Source organism: Pseudopipra pipra, chromosome 6 (genome assembly GCF_036250125.1).
Source record: "Pseudopipra pipra isolate bDixPip1 chromosome 6, bDixPip1.hap1, whole genome shotgun sequence".
NCBI classification, from domain to species: Eukaryota; Metazoa; Chordata; class Aves; order Passeriformes; family Pipridae; genus Pseudopipra; species Pseudopipra pipra.
This window is the reverse complement of record NC_087554.1, coordinates 14,352,004-14,368,432: the sequence shown is the minus strand read 5'-3', so window position 1 is coordinate 14,368,432 and position 16,429 is coordinate 14,352,004. Positions and strand designations below refer to the sequence as shown.

Below are 16,429 nucleotides of genomic sequence, written 5' to 3'. Positions count from 1 at the left end.
GGCTGATTGAATCCAGTCTGGGAAGTGTTGCCACAAAGTTTAATTTCTTCATTCACAATCTGGCTCAGCTGCGTTTCTCAGGTTTACCTTCTAATGATGAACCCATCCTCTCATTTTCTGCTAAAACCTATTCTCTTAAACAAGACGGCAGAATCAAACAAGTGTCTGTGTTTACATATCAGAAGAGATACAACCCAGATAAACATTATGTAAGTATGTGGAGTCTGTTTCCACTCAGTGAAGATACTGTTGTATTTTCTTCCAAAACACAGCAGAGGCAGTTGACCAAAACCATCCAAGAGATATTCCACAGTATATATTGTCACACTCAGCGATTAAAAACTGGGGGTAGAGCAAGAAAGCAGGGGACAGGAGGGTGTTGTCATCCAAGGTGGCTGTTTGGGAACTGGCTAAGCATGGGTCTGCTTGTGGGAGGTGGTGAGACGTTTTCTTTGCGTCACCTTCCCTCCCAAGGACTGTCTTTATCTCAGCCCACGGGTCTTCTTCCTTTTGGTCTTCTTCTCCCTTCTGTCCCACTGGTGAGGGAGTGAGACTGAGCAAGCAGCTGTGTGGGTGCTCAGCTGCTGGCTAGGGTAAACCAGCCATGGGAGTGCTAGAGTAGAGAGTGGGTTTTTTAGCATCCCATAATATTCTTCAAAATGAAAACACCTCTTGAAAAGGATCTAGAAGGAAGTAGAAAGGGCAGAAGTAGTGTTGGTGGAGATTATTTTAAAATATGGGAATTTGAGTCATGTTTATGGGCTTATGTAGCCACCTTCTGTAAAATGGCTCCTTCCTGATTAGGAGTCTTTAAGTCAAGCACTCTGTTTTTGGTCTGACCTTCCATTAAAGTTGTATTTGTTCCTCTTAAGTAAAAGCATCATTTCCTGTACTAATGCATCTACATTCCTGTCAGCCTTACAAGGGGCAGAAAGCATTGCAGTTTGCCCTCAGGGTTTTTATAGCCCTTGGTTGCATTTTAAGATTTAATATTTGTATTCCTGTGCAGATGTGCAACTCTCTTCAATTATTTTTTTTACTGTTTTATTTATGTGCTGCTATTTGCTGGGCTGGAATACTCAGCTCAAGTTATATTTTCCTGAAGTTTTTTAAGAAGTGAGCTCTAGTGATAGATGCAAATGTACATCTCTTTCCAAGCTGTATTTGCTGTAAATGTCTTAATCTGGTAAGACACCATCTAGGGAAGGTAGAGCAAATCTGAAATATGCTGGAAGTGAAGAAGAGCTTTGTGCTGAATCACTGTATAATAAATGTATTTGAGTACTTCTAGTCTAAGCCAAAACAGCCTCTTACCTTCCAGGAAGCTGTTAAGGCAGTCTAGATTCTGTCTAGATTTTTAAAGTTAAATTATACATTGTACATTCAACTCATCTGCCCATAAAATGACTCCACTGTGCAGCTTCTCAACCTTCATTTCCTTCTACGAAAGTGAATAACTGTATCCTGGGACTGCACCCTGGTATTTTTAAAAATTCTTTTAGTTATAAATGAAGTACATTGGAACTGCCCACAAAATTATCACTTTAGAAGTGGAATCTTTTGGAATCTTGAGGGAATTAAATTGAAAAAAAATACGTTTGAAGGGTTCTGTGGTAGTCCTGGTCCCACAGATACATGTTTCCATGTAATCCTGCACCGATGTAACATTTTGTATACCTGTACCATAGGTGTATGGTATGACCTTACAATAAGGCTTAAAAGGGAGAGTGCAGACAGCTTAGCCTTAAATACCTTCATTCCCCTGTCAGCTGTGGATCTACATTATAGGAAGATCATGGAATGTTACTTTGCATTACGGGCTATTTATAATTCTAACTCCACTATAAAATGCAAATGCTGGGATGTGGGATATAATAACAGGATATGTATTCAGGAGAAGGATTACCACAGGAGAAAGAGTTGATTGTTAAGAAAATTATATTGTTAAGTCAGTTCTATAATATTGTTATATAAACTACTTTTATCTTTGTGGTTTTTGTGTTTTGGGCAGATCTATGTAGTGAGAGTTTTGAGAGAAGGGCAAGTTGAGCCAACATTTGTCTTCCGAACATTTGATGAGTTCCAGGAGCTCCACAACAAACTTGGCATTCTCTTTCCTCTTTGGAAGTTACCAGGGTATGTTCCTAACTCACTCATCACTATTATAAAAGCAACAAAACTGCTCCCAGCTGGGTGGAGGAAGAAATTGCTTGAAATGGAGACAAAACTGCTGAGGGGCAAATTAAGACCTCAGAGTTGGCAATTAAGGGAGGAAACTGTTGTCTCCAAGTTTTAAGGAGAGGAGCCAGAGAAACATCTCAGTGTTTTGGGTCTGTGTGTCATATCACATATAACAATTGCCTATAAATATTTCCTTGCCTTTCTGTAGTGTCATAACCTGTTGGCATGCTGTGTTCCCGCTCCTGATTGGCAAAAAATAAAATGGATGTCAGCATTTCAGGATGGAAACAACAATGAAATTGAACTGTACTTGCTTCTGATAAATTAACTGAAAACCCAATTTTGCTCTTCTCTTGTAGCTTTCCTAATAAGATGGTTCTGGGAAGAACACATATAAAAGATGTAGCAGCTAAAAGAAAAGTGGAGCTCAACAGCTACATACAGAGCCTGATGAACAGCTCTTCAGAGGTGGCAGAAGTGAGTAGAAATAATTGAAATGAAATGCAAGTTTTCAGGTTTTGATGCTTTTTAACACTTAAACTAATATGTAACATTTCTTCCAAATTTAGTGTGATCTTGTTTATACTTTTTTCCATCCATTACTTCGTGATGACAAAGTGGAAGGAATAGATGGAATAGCCAGACCTACAGGTAGGTAACATTTGGGCAGGGGCTGGTTTATAAATTGTATAACACCTTTACAGTGTGAATTTTTTAAATCTGGTTTAGTTAACTATAGTTTTCCTTCATTAGAAAATGCATCACTGTCTGTCCAACTGTGCCTGCATACAGTTTCAAGGAAATACATACCAAAAGTTGCAACAATATATGTGATCACTTGGAGTTGTTCGTGGCTTGACTAAATTATTCAGGTTTCCATTCCGAACCTTGAGGCTGGTTCTTGCAAGAGAATGCAAAAAATCTTTAAAGCCTATAGCCTTGCCCATATTAGGGAACTAGAAATAAAGTCAGAAACAGAGCTTGGTGTAAGGCTTATATTTTTTCCCATATGTAGTAATCGAGTGTAGCACTGATGAAAAACATACAATATTACAGAAGAAATAATTGTCTTATTTTTTCAGATACAAGTCCATCAAGTCCTACCTCAGGCAAAGTGGGAGGAGAAGTGAAGCTGTCCATATCCTACAGAAATAGCACTCTATTTATCATGGTGATGCACATCAAAGACCTGGTAAGTACAGATGCTGCACCCGCTGCCAAAAACTGGTTCCATTTGTCAATTACCATCTTGACTTAGTTCCACCATTCCTGCATCAGTCTTTCTCTCTCCCTCCAAATTTTCCAAGTGCCAGCTTGATTAATTGCTGCTTTTGATTAGCTTGATTGGAAAGTCTAGATACTTGAAAATAAATATGCAATTAGTTATGCACTAATTAGTTTTCTAACTTGTCTTGTTTATTTGACTGTAGGTTACAGAAGATGGTGCAGATCCAAATCCCTATGTAAAAACATACTTACTTCCAGACACGCACAAAACATCCAAACGCAAAACCAAAATCTCCCGGAAGACAAGAAACCCAACTTTCAATGAAATGGTAAGTTAAAATGTATGTAGTAACTCCCTATGGTTTGCTATTACCTCTTATTCTAAGCAGTAATTAAATATTGTCTAAAAAAAAAAAATCTGTGAAGATATAGAAATGGAAAAGAAAAAGGAACTGTTTTGAAAAACTTTGTGCCCTGTTTAAAAATAAAACAAAGCAACTGAGTAGGTCAGTGTGCTGTGACAAGTAGGTAGAAATTTCTCAGACTGACTGAGGAGAGATGGGGAGAAGGAAAGGAATCTTAACACTAAAGACATCCCCTGCCTTGGATTCACTAACTTATGATGTGGAGAAAAATAAATTCAGAAGTCTTGGCATGTAAACTGTACTTCAGTCAAAAAACACTAGTCCTTCTAAACACTTAACACTGGGAGCACAAAATAAAATAGGGATGTATTTCAGCCCATTCTCTGAGAAACAGATGTTCTGAATGGTCATAATGACCAGTTAAGACTCCTGTCAGTGGCTGGCAGTCAGAAAAAAGGGCAATCTGTGTAACATATAACCAAAAAATTCTTGACTTGTTACCTTCTAGCTCGTGTACAGTGGATATAGCATGGAGACTCTGAAACAGAGAGAACTTCAGTTAAGCGTGCTCAGTGCAGAATCGTTACGTGAGAACTTTTTCTTGGGTGGAATTACACTCCCACTAAAGGACTTCAACTTGAGCAAGGAGACTGTTAACTGGTATCGACTAACTGCTGTACCCTATCTGTGAACTCATTTCTACACCTGAGTAAGACCAGAACAATTGTATTCACTTGTGCTTTGCGCATCTTCCTACTTGAAGATAACTTGTACATCTTAAATTTCAAGACTCTCCATTTCAACAGACACGTTGGACCAATGTTCATGTAGCCTAATCTGGAGGACTTCTAGAAAACCTGGTTTATGCTCATGTGATGTTACCAAGGCATCATTTTAAATGTTTAAGAGCTGTGGGTAAAGGAAGGGGTTTTTAAACCATCCATGAAAGCGAGATGAACAGTTTGACCGTGCTGGTTGGTTGAACCGTAACTTAATCTTTAGGCCTGTGGATATAGTGCATTTTTGCTTTTAATTTGTTACCGCTGTTGTGTCATCCATGGCATGATGCTGGAGAACATCAAAGAAATTGCATATTTTAGGATTACATCCCCACTACTAACGAGGTATCACAGAAGCAGCAACAGGTAAAAATCTTGGTGGCTTCACACACACCTGTAGAAATGAAGGTTGAAGGGCTGGAAAAATTCCTTAGCATTGCATATAATCCCAGATTCATGCTTCTCTAAGATTTATTGGAGTGAGTGCCAATAATGGAAGTTGTAAATAATGGTGCCTTATAATTCAAATGCTTCTCTTTTACCTCATTTCTGGTATTTAAATATGTATACATATTAACTTTCAGCTCCTTATAAAGGGGTGACATTCTCATATTTGATACCTTGCAGGTCCTACTGGAAGTCTTTTCCTAAAATGTGTTATTTACAGGTAACATCACTTACACTGATCATAAATAGTTCAACTTAGATGCATTTTTTTCTGCCCATGATCTCCAGAAATTGAATGAAGACTGGCTGAATGTGGTACTGTAGGAAATGTGCCCAGCTTCTCAGTGGGTTTTTTGTTGTAATTCCCAGAACTTTTAAATACTGCAGTGATTAAGTGTGAAACACATTTAAACATTAACCCGAAGTGGCATTTGCACCTTTACCTCCTGATAAAGGATGGCCTCTAGTTGAAAAGCACCGCTGCTGGATGAATTGCAGGCCAGAAATGAGTTGTGTTAAGTGAGCTTTGAGAGAGGAACTGGACTGCTTTTTTTTCTTTAACAGTTCTCAGCAATACTGTTTTTCACTCCCAGTAAGAACTACTTCCATTAAAATACTTCATTCCAAGAAGCATTAGATTTGAACTATGTTGTGACAGCAGAGTGCAAATGTCACTATCTCCTGTTAATACCACTGGTTACTTAATAGGTGTTTCTGCACTACAGGTGTCGCCTTTTTGTTCACCTTATTCGGGGTTTAGGTTGTTCACGTTCTGTCTAAACAAAGCTATAAAGTTGCACAGTCTTCTTTAGTACAAAATCTTGAAGCGAACTTGGAAAGTGAAATATGCAACTATGAACAAAGACACAATATGGGGAAAGCCTTCTATCTACCCGACACTAAAAACCTCTTTTATAATCCGAATTTCCTTCCCCTGCTACTGACCAATCTCCCTTCAATACAGAAGAGAGAAGTAAACTTGAATCTCCTGGTGCCTAAACTATTCACGGTCCAATTTCGTAGTAATTATTACAATTAAAAAGCTAATGCTATCTTGAATGTTAGAAACTGGGCCAATACTAATGGGCGCTTACAAATCCCAGTTGTAGTAGGCATCTTCTGCATATTTTTCATTTAGTATTTAGCCTGTAAATAATAAACTATATAACTAACTAGATATATTTCCTGCTCACTTGATGCTTTTGAGACTTACTCCATTCCATCATTAGAATCACAAGTCACTTAAAACACAGGAAAGTAGACTACTGTTTTTGTGAAACGTTCCATTGTGAAATAAAATGAAAGCAATATGGACTGCCTTTTTTGCAGTTTGCTATTAAAGCACAGTGTCTTACAGCACAAAATACAATTAAACTAAAATCATTTATAAAATGATTTGCAGTTTTAACAGTTGTCTGGACTGAAAAAAAAAAGTGTAGTACTGTATTATTGTTAGCACATGTCCTGACTTCTGATTTAATCTTCTTCATAGCTTAACTCATTTTGTGCCTTTCCCTTCCTTTTCAAAATAGTCACTGGCTGGAGCTTTCTATGGTCATGGATTTTATGTTGTCTATGGGATCTAGCCTTGGCCTCTCCTCATGTGTAGAGGACCAGCACCAAGCTTGCACCTCTTTGCACTATTCTCAATTAAGAAAAAAATCTGATTGTTGCAATAAGAATTTACCGTGCTACATACAAAACCCGAGATGGATGTGAAAGAGGGAAATATTTGATTGGGATGGAATTTACCAGTATACTAAGTAGCTTGAGAAATGTAGTTTTAACAGCTTTTTGTATCTTGTTACATGAAAAGAAAAAAAAAATCTTTTATGCACCGTTTGACCTGCAGCCAGAAGTGTAATTGTCCGTACAGACCTTGTGTTGGTATCCGAGAGCAGCAGCTTGCGCTAGGACCTCCTTCCTTTACTAACCTACAACTTTGCACTGAACTTTTTATTACTGCCTTTGTACGACCTTACAGCTGCCTGTCTCCGGACGCATGTGCGATCTCTGGTAAACGCTCTTTTCTCTGTTTTTACAAGTGTTAGGGTTGTGTAGAGACCCCCGTCACCTGCCTTAACGCCGGGGCTCCCCCGGGGCGCGCCGTGTCCCCCCTTCCCGAGCGCTGCTCGCCGGGAGCCCGTCCCTGAGGCGGTGCTGGGGGTGAGGCAGGGCAGCGAGAGCGGGCGGGGCGCCGCCCTCTGTCTGTGTATCTCTAAGAACCAAATACTTTTAACTAAGCGGTTAAAGATGTACAATGTCGCCCCCGCGCCGTGCGGCGGGTTCAATGTGACTCCGTAACTCTCCTGTAAGTACATTAAACACTATTCTGGAATAAAACCCAACGCGTGTCCTGCTCTGTCAGGGCGGGGCTGGGGGGGAGAGGGTGAGGAAGGGGCGGGGCGGGCCCCTCTGATTGGCTGCCGCGCGGGGGGGCGGGGCCAGGCGCGGGCCCGACGTTTCCTGCGGAAGCGCGCGCGGAGGCCGCTCCTTCTCTCCCTCCGCCGCCATCATGGGTCGCATGCACGCTCCGGGGTGAGCGCCGGGATCGGGCTGGAGCCGCGGGATAGGGGCGCATCGGGGCTCCTCAGGGGGATCGGCGGGCTCTGCGGATCGCGGCGGGAGCGGGAAGGCTGCTGCGGGAGCGGCGCGGCGCGTGTGGGGCTGGCGGGGGAGGCGCGCGGCCGCGGGAGATGGCGGCGGGGTGGGGAAGGCGCGGGCCGCGGCCCGGGGTCCCGGAGCTCCAGCGCGGCCCGCTCCGCTGAGCATCTCATCTGCTTCTTCCCACAGAAAGGGCCTGTCCCAGTCGGCCTTGCCCTACAGGCGCAGCGTGCCCACGGTGAGTTCCTTCCCCGGCATCTTTTTCGGGCCTCACAGCGCAGCTCAGGAGTGCCCACGGAGGGAAACGAAACGAGAGAGCTGTAATTTGTGTCATCGCTTTTAAATTATGGCTTGGTAAAAGGCTGCCTTCGCCTATGATGAATCAGGTTGCCCAGGGAGGTTGTGGAGGCTCCCTGGAGACATTCGACCACCTGGACGCGTTCCTGTGATCCTGCATTGGCATGTGCTGGCCTAGATGATGTCCAAAAGTCTCGTCCCTCCCCGTCAATTCTGTGGTTCTGTGATGATTCTTACGGTGCTGAAGAAGCAAGTGTCCTATCCTGGCCAGACGATTCATTATCTGTGGTTCTGTGATGATTCTTACGGTGCTGAAGAAGCAAGTGTCCTATCCTGGCCAGACGATTCATTAGGCAAAAAAAAATTTCCTCTTTGTGTGTCCTTTTACTTAAGTGCTGCTTCAGTTACTTCCAAGGGTCTATATGCTGGTAATTCCTTGAGATTAAATTACTCTTCACACTCGAGTTTGGCCTTCTCTGTTGTGGAATAAACCACTTACTCTCAAAAATATTTACAGCCAGTTTGTTGGTCAGGGGAGTAAAGGAAATAATTTTGGTGCACCCTTAGTTCTTTCAGGTTACTTGTACTTAAAAAAGGGCTTTCTCTGTCCTTTGGTTGTAAGACCATTTCTTGGAGGATCTGTTTTGTTGACAGAAAGAACAATTTGTGGTGCATGTGGAAAAGCATGGACTGGAAAATAGTGAAATGAGAACATAATTTCATATTTTGTGCTTTGATTTTAAGTAGATACAATTTGAAGTAAAATAACATGAAGCTACTCGAACTACTGCTGACAGTTAAACGTTTTGATAACAGTCAGGATGATCAAATGTTGTATTTGCTTTAAAAAATTGTGTGGGTTTCTTTGCTCAGTTTTATTTATATTCTGGTTTAAATTGTAATCTTCGGAGCACTTCCAAATTTATTTTTGCTGTGCTTTTCAGTTTCATACTGTGACAGTATTAAAAAGGAAAAAAAAAATTAGGAGCTTCTCTAGCTCACTGAAAGTGAGGATTACCTAGCTTGTTGGTGTTGTCTTCCCCTTAATAACTGTAGAAGCAGTGGCTTTATCAGCACAGTTTAACATAGAACTGTGCCTTTTCTATTAATTCTATCTCAGTAGATCCATTTGTTTCTTTTTTTTAATTAATTAATGTACTTAAAGTCTGATTTTTCAGTAATCTCTGTAGGTGGTTTACTAAGAGGTGGCTAAATGGGTCTCAATTTCATGTTTCTGTCAAAAGGCCTAGTTTAAGAATTCCTTCCCAATGGCAGTGATTATTTTTTTTGGTCTGTAACTTTGTATTTCTGCTTCTGGTGTGGCAATTGAAGTGAACCGATGGTAAAACAGTTGGTTTTTACAATGGAGGCTCTCATGTTTTACCTCTGCCTTCCCTCACCACATTTCACCAGCACTATAGGTATATTGTGTGTCAAATAATTCTATATTGTTAAAAGCACAATTTCAGTTCTTGATTGTTTTTCAAGCACTACAAAGCATCTATTTCTACCATTTATAAAAAGCTTTCATGTAGCTAGCCTGTGCCCTCTGTATTAAGCAGTGTTAATCAGTTTGGGTTTTTTTTTTCTCATTTTCTTTAGTGGCTGAAACTCACTTCTGATGATGTAAAGGAACAGATCTACAAGCTGGCTAAAAAGGGCCTGACTCCGTCCCAGATCGGTAAGGATTATAAACCACTCCTGAATGGGGACAAAACCACATTTTTCTGACTGTAATAATGTAATTGTTCCTTCAATCTGTGTTAAATAGCATGCTAAGAAAACACTGCATATCTGGTGTATCTGTGTGTGTTCACTGTGGATAGCACTAAGAGCCATAAAGTAATACCCTGAGTTGGAAGGGACCGATGAGGATCTCAATGTAACGTTGTGTGTCATAGGGAATTTTAGTCTGCCCAGTTTCCTGGAGGAAGTTTTCAAATATCGGCAGCCCTTGTGCTCAGGGTTTACTGAGCAAGGCACTGTAGCTGCATCATAGACCAGTTCTCAGTGGTTTGGACCCTTCTAGAGCTGGTGTTTGCATGACAGCTTTATGTGGTCATGAGCTGTGTATGCAGTGTATGTGTAATTGGGTGCTGTGTAAATGAATTCTTTTATTATCGTAATCCTGAAAGTGATAATAATCCCTCCTAGAATAATAATTCACGGAGTGATTGAATACATTCCTTTAATGAACCCTGTTGAAAATTTTCCAATAGTACTGTAGCACTTCATGTACTACCTGTGTAAGAGTGGTGGGTGTGTTAGTTGTGTTTTAAGATTTATCATAAAGTGTTTCAGCATTTGTAAGTTGTATTTTGCTCACTCATTGTCTGCCGTTTCTTCAGTGTCCACTAGAAAGGTTTTTAACTTGCAGAAGACCTTTTTTTGGATAGCTTGTAACTGTAAGGTTGGTTTCACAAGATTTCTTGGTGTGTGGTTTTTCTTTCCAGTGTAAGATGTGATTTTTCTTTCCAGGTGTGATCCTGAGGGATTCCCATGGTGTTGCCCAGGTTCGCTTTGTTACTGGCAACAAGATTCTGAGAATCCTTAAATCAAAGGGACTGGCCCCAGACCTTCCAGAGGATCTTTACCACTTGATCAAGAAAGCTGTTGCTGTTCGCAAACATCTTGAGAGAAATAGAAAGGTGGGTGCTTATTGGATAACTCAGTGTTTGTGTTTTGAAATTATACAGTAGTTTATGTACAGCTTGACAAAGCAAAGAAGCTTTGTGTACTTCCTGTTAGCCCTGCTTTGAGTAAATTTAAGGGGTTGGGGAGGCATTTTGGTCAAGGAGGATGGTCTTTGTCTGTGAGAAGGATTTTAAAAGCAGCATTTAAACCACGTATTTCTGGTCCTGTTCTGACTTTACGGGATTCATCAGGCTTTGGTAATGGGAATGTGGAGTTTGTAGCAGTAGCTGTGGATTTTTTATTTTATTGAAGCACGTCTGAATTGTACATTGAGGAATTAAAGTAGTGCTTGGTTATAATGTAACTTTCTTTTCAAGGATAAAGATGCCAAGTTCCGCCTGATTCTGATTGAGAGCAGGATCCATAGGTTGGCTCGCTACTACAAAACTAAGAGAGTGCTGCCACCCAACTGGAAGTAGTAAGTCTTTTGCATTCCTATTGTCACTGAAGACTCAAAGGTTTTGTAAACTGCTGGGGCTATTACTCAAAGTGTTATGATCAGGTGTGTAGATAACCGAGGCAGCAAAGAACTGGTATTTTTATAAATATTAACTGCTGGGTAAAATGACCATTGTAACATTTAGAAACACTTAGTGACCTCGTTTGTTGAGACAATGATTTTTTTTTCTATGGACTAGATAATTTTTATAAGAATACAAGCTGCAGTCTTTGTTCTCGCTCGAGATACTTTTATAGTTCATGTTACTTTCAAAAATTTTTGAGAAATGGCTTAGTAGGTATGGCAAAAATGAAAGTCATTTATAGTTTTTCTCTTGAAAGGCAGCCACCACAGGATTAGCCTTGCTTTTTCTAAGAAGACTCAAGTGCAGCTATCCAGGTTCTTGAATATATGGTTTTGTGCTGTGTTCCTAGTATTTATATTTTAAAAGGAAGAGTGAAATCTTATGCTATAAAAAATTTTAAACAGGCAGTGATTCAGCTCAAGACTGGTAGTTAAAGCTTTGAACTGTGTGACAACTAGTTTGAAAACCTGCCTCTGCAATTGATATTTCTCTCTTCTCTCTTTTTAGTGAATCATCGACAGCTTCTGCCCTGGTCGCGTAAGAGCTGGCTGTGACTTAATGAAAGAATAAATTTTCTTTATCTGAATTTGTGTTGTCTCTAAATGATCGGTGTCTTAGAAGCTTCTGCTTGTTTCAGGGAGCTGCTTGTAAGTGGGAAGTTTTCCAGGTGGAGCAGGCGTGCAGCCATGGTACTGAGTCATTCACTGCTGATGCATTTTATTCATATCAGGCTCTGCCTCTGTGTCCTGCAGGAGGAACTGGGGAAGAAAGCAGTAAGAGGAGGAAGACCTGGAAATTTAGAAATTGAAGAAGGGATTATGCAGGAGATGAGGGGTTAGGGAAACAAAGTTAGAGAGATTTATTCATTAATTGTAGGTCATGTAGAGCTGTTGCTTGTGCAGAAAGGTTAAGCAGACCTCAGCCAGTTCCTGATACTAACTGTTGCTGTTTGTAAGTAATTTTAAGAATAATCTTAGGAATTTGGACAGGTACAGACAACAGTTTAGCTCTCCCCAGTGTGTCCTTACTGAGGTAGTTTTCCCTAAACCCAAAGGGCAGGAGCTGTTGTAACTGTTGCCAAGGTTATGCCTCCGGGTTCTGATTGCCTTTACCTGAACAGTCACCTTTCTGCTGGAGAAACGTGGAGAACAGACTGACAGTTTTTTCCTTTTCTAGGAGAAAATTATAAACAGAGTTACTCTGGGTAGTTGTGACATGGATTCTGAGTCTTGGTGCGTTACTTAACTTTTGCCATATTGCAAACTTAAGTGAGTTCAAATAAGCCCTGTCATTTTTGTGGAGCATTGTAGCTAATTTCTAGATCATAACCAGTGGGACCTGGTAACTTCTGAATTTAATTTTGCAGAAAGACGGGAATCCTTTGCCAAATTACAAAGCTAAATATAGGCATGTGATTTTTTTTAAAAAGAATTTTAAAAGGGAAATACTTAATTCCGGTTTAACTAAAAATGCTACTGTCCATCTTAAATTGCCACCCTCTATCAGAAAAGCACAGGGACACTTTCTCTGCTCCTCGTTCCCAACTGCCTGTATGTAAGTAGGGAAAGCACCAGGAGGTGGCGCTTGGAAACAGGAGTTTCCTATTGCAAACAGCTCCACCGGGCGGTCACATGCTGAGGCCGCTGGCCCGAGCCCGGGAGCAGGTGAAGGATTTAAAATGTGCCGGCTGATCCAGTGGCCTTGGGCTTGTTGGAGCTCACACAGTTCTTGTATTTCGTGCCACTGGGGTGTCTCGGTCTGAACACATTCTGTACTGTCTTTTCCTGGCGCTGGTTTGCTGGAGGGGCTGCAGGCAGGCTGTGCTCACGTGGCATTTCACCCATCCAGAGGTGCTGAAAGCTGCTGACTTGGTAGGAGAAGAGGGAAGGGTAGGGGTTGTTACAGTGATGGGATCTGCCTCACAGGGGTGCAGGGGAGGACTACCACCATGTCAGTAATTGCCTTGTGCTGTACTGTCAGGAATGAAAACACATCCTAGGCTTGCGGTAAGATCAGGTCCAGGTGTTGAAGGTACTCTTGAGGATGGAGGAGAGGTACCCCTTATCTCCTATTGAGGAATGGTAATGGTATTGTGATTGTACTGTTACACACATGGAGTCCTGCTGCTTGTCTTGCTGAAGATTCTGTATTTCCTGTAAACATACAGGCTGGCTTAGGTACATTGTCTCTTTTCAGTAGGATTAATCACAAAACCATAGAATGGCCTGGGTTGGAAGAGACCTTAAAGATCATCTAGTTCCAACCCCCCTGCTCTAGTTGGGGACACCTTTCACTGGTTGCTCAGAGCTCCCTCCAACCTGGCCTTGAACACTTCCAGGGATGGGGCATCCACAACTTCTCTGGGTAACCTGTGCCAGTGCCTCACCATGCTTACAGTAAAGAATCTCCTCTTTCAGTTTGAAGCCATTTCTCCTGTCACTACACGCCCTTGTGGAAAGTCCCTCTCCAGCTTTCTTTCAGGCTTCCTCAAGGTACTGGAAAGATGCAATTAGGTCACCCTGAAGCCTTCTCTTTTCCAAGCTGAACAATCCCAATTCTCTCAGCCTCTCCTCACAGGAGAGGTGTTTCATCCCTCTAATGAACTTAGTGGCCCCCTCTGGACCTGCTCCAAAAGGTCAATGTCCTTCCTGTGCTGGTGACTCCAGAGCTGAGTGCAGCAGTCCAGGTGGGGTCTCACCAGAGCAGAGGAGCAGAATCCCCTCCCTCGCCCTGCTGGCCATGCTGCTCTGGATGCAGCCCAGTCTGTTCTTTATCCCTCGGGTTGCCAGAACAGGAACACCAGGAGTCTAACCCTTGCCCCAGGGCACACAGGTTGTCTGTTCAGCAGCTGCTGTGCCCCAGGGCAGTGGGTGCCTGGCAGCTGTAGGAACAGTGGAGCCAAGCGCTGACCCTGGGGAGTAGAACCCTGCAACACATGACACTGAACAGCACATCAGGGGGATGTGGTCCTACAGCTCATCTGGAGAGGAGGGTGGGACCAGGAGGAATGTGGTCACGTGGAAGCATCAGCATTTGGGGCTGTGGTACTGGGCTCTGCCTGGGTGAGGGTGAAACTTTCAGGTAGTCTCTTAAGGCTTCTGCCATGTTAGCTGAGCACCAGGATTGCCCCAACAGCTCAGGACTTGTGATCCAGCTGCCCAGGAGAGTTAGTGGAGTCTGTCCTGCTGCTCTGCATAAAAGTCCTGTAATTTCCCTTGTCTGGAGAGATATGATGATGGGAATAAATCCAAATCTGCAAATAGTTGCCCCAAATGAATTCTTTTTAAAGACCAGCACAAAACTGTCCCTGCCCCATGGTTATGTCCAGGCACCACACTGGCTTCCCTTTCCACAGCAGCCTGGGTTGTTCTCAGGCTTTGGGCCCCACTGCCCTCTTGCTTTCTATTGTCATGATGTCACATCTCTTTATGGCTTCTTTTGCCTTGATTTAGTCTCCAGAAGGTGTGTTGCTGTTTCTGCCTCATTCCCAGCAGCCTTTTCTGAATTTCTAGTGTTGCTTTTCCCTCCTGCAGCACTTTTTGCTCTCCCAGCAGGTACAAATCTGAACAGTGATTATTTTTTTTCCCTATTCCAGTGTGAGCTTTTTCCTGTGTTGTGCCAAGGCACACTTCAGAAAGGAGCTCCCAGCCTCTGCCACTTCCAGCTCTCTTGGTCCCTCTGGCACAGTGAAGCCTGCTTTTCCTTCTCCAGGGAGGTGCAGCCACAGGGCTGTGCTTTGACAGCAAGGTATGGTAAACGGGGCCCCTCAGCAGCCACATGGCCACGCTGTGCTCTGCAGGTTTGGTTCACAAAAGCCTTCCACTAGACTTCAGTCCTTGCCAGCTCTGCAGCTCTTCCAGGGTGTATGGCAGAGGCTGCTTCCCTTTGGCTCATCAAGAGCTGGGTTTGAAGGCTGGCTGCAGTGGCACCCTTTCCTCTGGTAGAGCCCTCCATGGTTGCCTGCAGTTTCCCAGGAAGGTTTGTTCTAGGGTTTTAGGAAGAACAGTGATGGTTCTTGCAGTCACTTCTGGATTGCTGAGGGTGGTAAGAAATGGTCTCCTTAGGTCTGAAGAATTGAGTTCTCTGATGGATGTCGAACAGGGAGATGGAACGTGGAACGTGGGCATTCTTCAGGTTCTAGGTTGTTTTTTCCACATAGATTTTTCTAATCCATTTTTTCATGGATTAGAAAAATTGATTTTTTAATAATCAATTTTTCTAATTCCAGGCAGTCCTTTCTGATCCATGCTTTTTCTTGTGAGTGTGAAGGTCCTCCCTCTCTTGCCTTTCTTGGGCCTTCTCCCTTCCTTCCCCCAGGTTTCTGTGTACTGCTTGCCTTGACACTTCTGGATGTGTGTCCAAGCTCTTGTTAAGGAATTTACCCCCTTTTTTTGCAAATCATTCAAGCCAATTTTTTTCCATTCCTTTAGGTAACCTGAGTTTAGCCCACCCTGACTTGAGTCAGCTAAGGCAGCATTCAAATGTATGAACACAACATAATGTTTTCTTCACTTGTGCAGTTCAGCCTGGAATGGTAAGTCCAGAAAGGTTAAGTCTTTGGTTAAATCAGTAAATGCCATGTGCAGTTTCTACCTTTGTTTCTAGGAAAGCATTTGAATGGTGACTGTTAAGTACGAAAAGGATTAACCTTTACAGGGATGTGAAGGAAAGCTTTGATTCAGTCATGGCCAGAGGACTCTCTGAGTGCTAGGTATCTGTTCATTCTGAAGGATTTGGTGATGTGCAACTGGTTCCCTTGTGGAGGCAAATAAACCATTTTTTACCTCTGCCTCTCTGAAAAATAAAAAATCCTTAGTAATTTATTTCAAGTATGGAAACTTAAACAACAGTTATTCTGCTGCCACGTCATTACTACTGCTGGAAGCCATGAATTTCTTTAGCTGAAAAGGGGCAAAAAAAGTAAACCAAGCTATAGTAATAACAATCAGAAAAGGCAAGAAATTATTTGGATTTATAAATGTAAAGCTGTAAATGTAGGCTGCCTTGCTTTTTCTGGAAAACAGCTTCTAAAGTGTGTTTTCAGTTGCATTTTCTGCCAGTAAGCAGTGAGCTTTTTAGTTTTCAGCTCAAAATCATTGCTTGCAAGTTAATACCAAATAGCAAAATGTGAATGAAATGTGCACTCTGATTTTTTTCTGAGCGATGGTTTGCGCGTCACTTTCTTCCACTGTTTTCAGTGTCACTTACAGATGATGAAAAACAATGTAGTTAAAAAGCACCTCACGTGTTTCTCCAGACTCAAGGACCAGTTTCTTTACCCATTCCCATTTAAATAAAGAGCAGTAGGGCC

The 16,429-nt window shown here is 42.2% G+C and overlaps 2 protein-coding genes across 5 annotated transcripts in view; both read left to right on the top strand.

Moving 5' to 3' along the window:
* The window catches only part of PIK3C2A (phosphatidylinositol-4-phosphate 3-kinase catalytic subunit type 2 alpha), a 51,553-nt gene extending 44,211 nt beyond the window's left edge, over positions 1-7,342 (top strand). For all 4 annotated transcript variants that reach the window (XM_064657448.1, XM_064657449.1, XM_064657446.1 and 1 more), the window contains 7 exons: positions 2-209; positions 2,012-2,136; positions 2,541-2,658; positions 2,751-2,832; positions 3,264-3,373; positions 3,612-3,737; positions 4,282-7,342. In XM_064657448.1, the coding sequence (XP_064513518.1) occupies positions 2-209; positions 2,012-2,136; positions 2,541-2,658; positions 2,751-2,832; positions 3,264-3,373; positions 3,612-3,737; positions 4,282-4,464 (952 nt within the window). In that variant the 3' untranslated portion in view covers positions 4,465-7,342. The remainder of the gene's footprint in view (position 1; positions 210-2,011; positions 2,137-2,540; positions 2,659-2,750; positions 2,833-3,263; positions 3,374-3,611; positions 3,738-4,281) is intronic.
* An 86-nt stretch (positions 7,343-7,428) lies between these two features.
* Positions 7,429-11,704, top strand: RPS13 (ribosomal protein S13). Its single transcript, XM_064657468.1, has 6 exons — positions 7,429-7,537; positions 7,793-7,841; positions 9,503-9,581; positions 10,379-10,548; positions 10,912-11,012; positions 11,626-11,704. Exons 1-6 carry the CDS (start codon positions 7,515-7,517, stop codon positions 11,657-11,659), a joined length of 456 nt encoding a protein of 151 aa, XP_064513538.1. The 5' UTR covers positions 7,429-7,514; the 3' UTR covers positions 11,660-11,704.
* Positions 11,705-16,429: the final 4,725 nt, after the last annotated feature.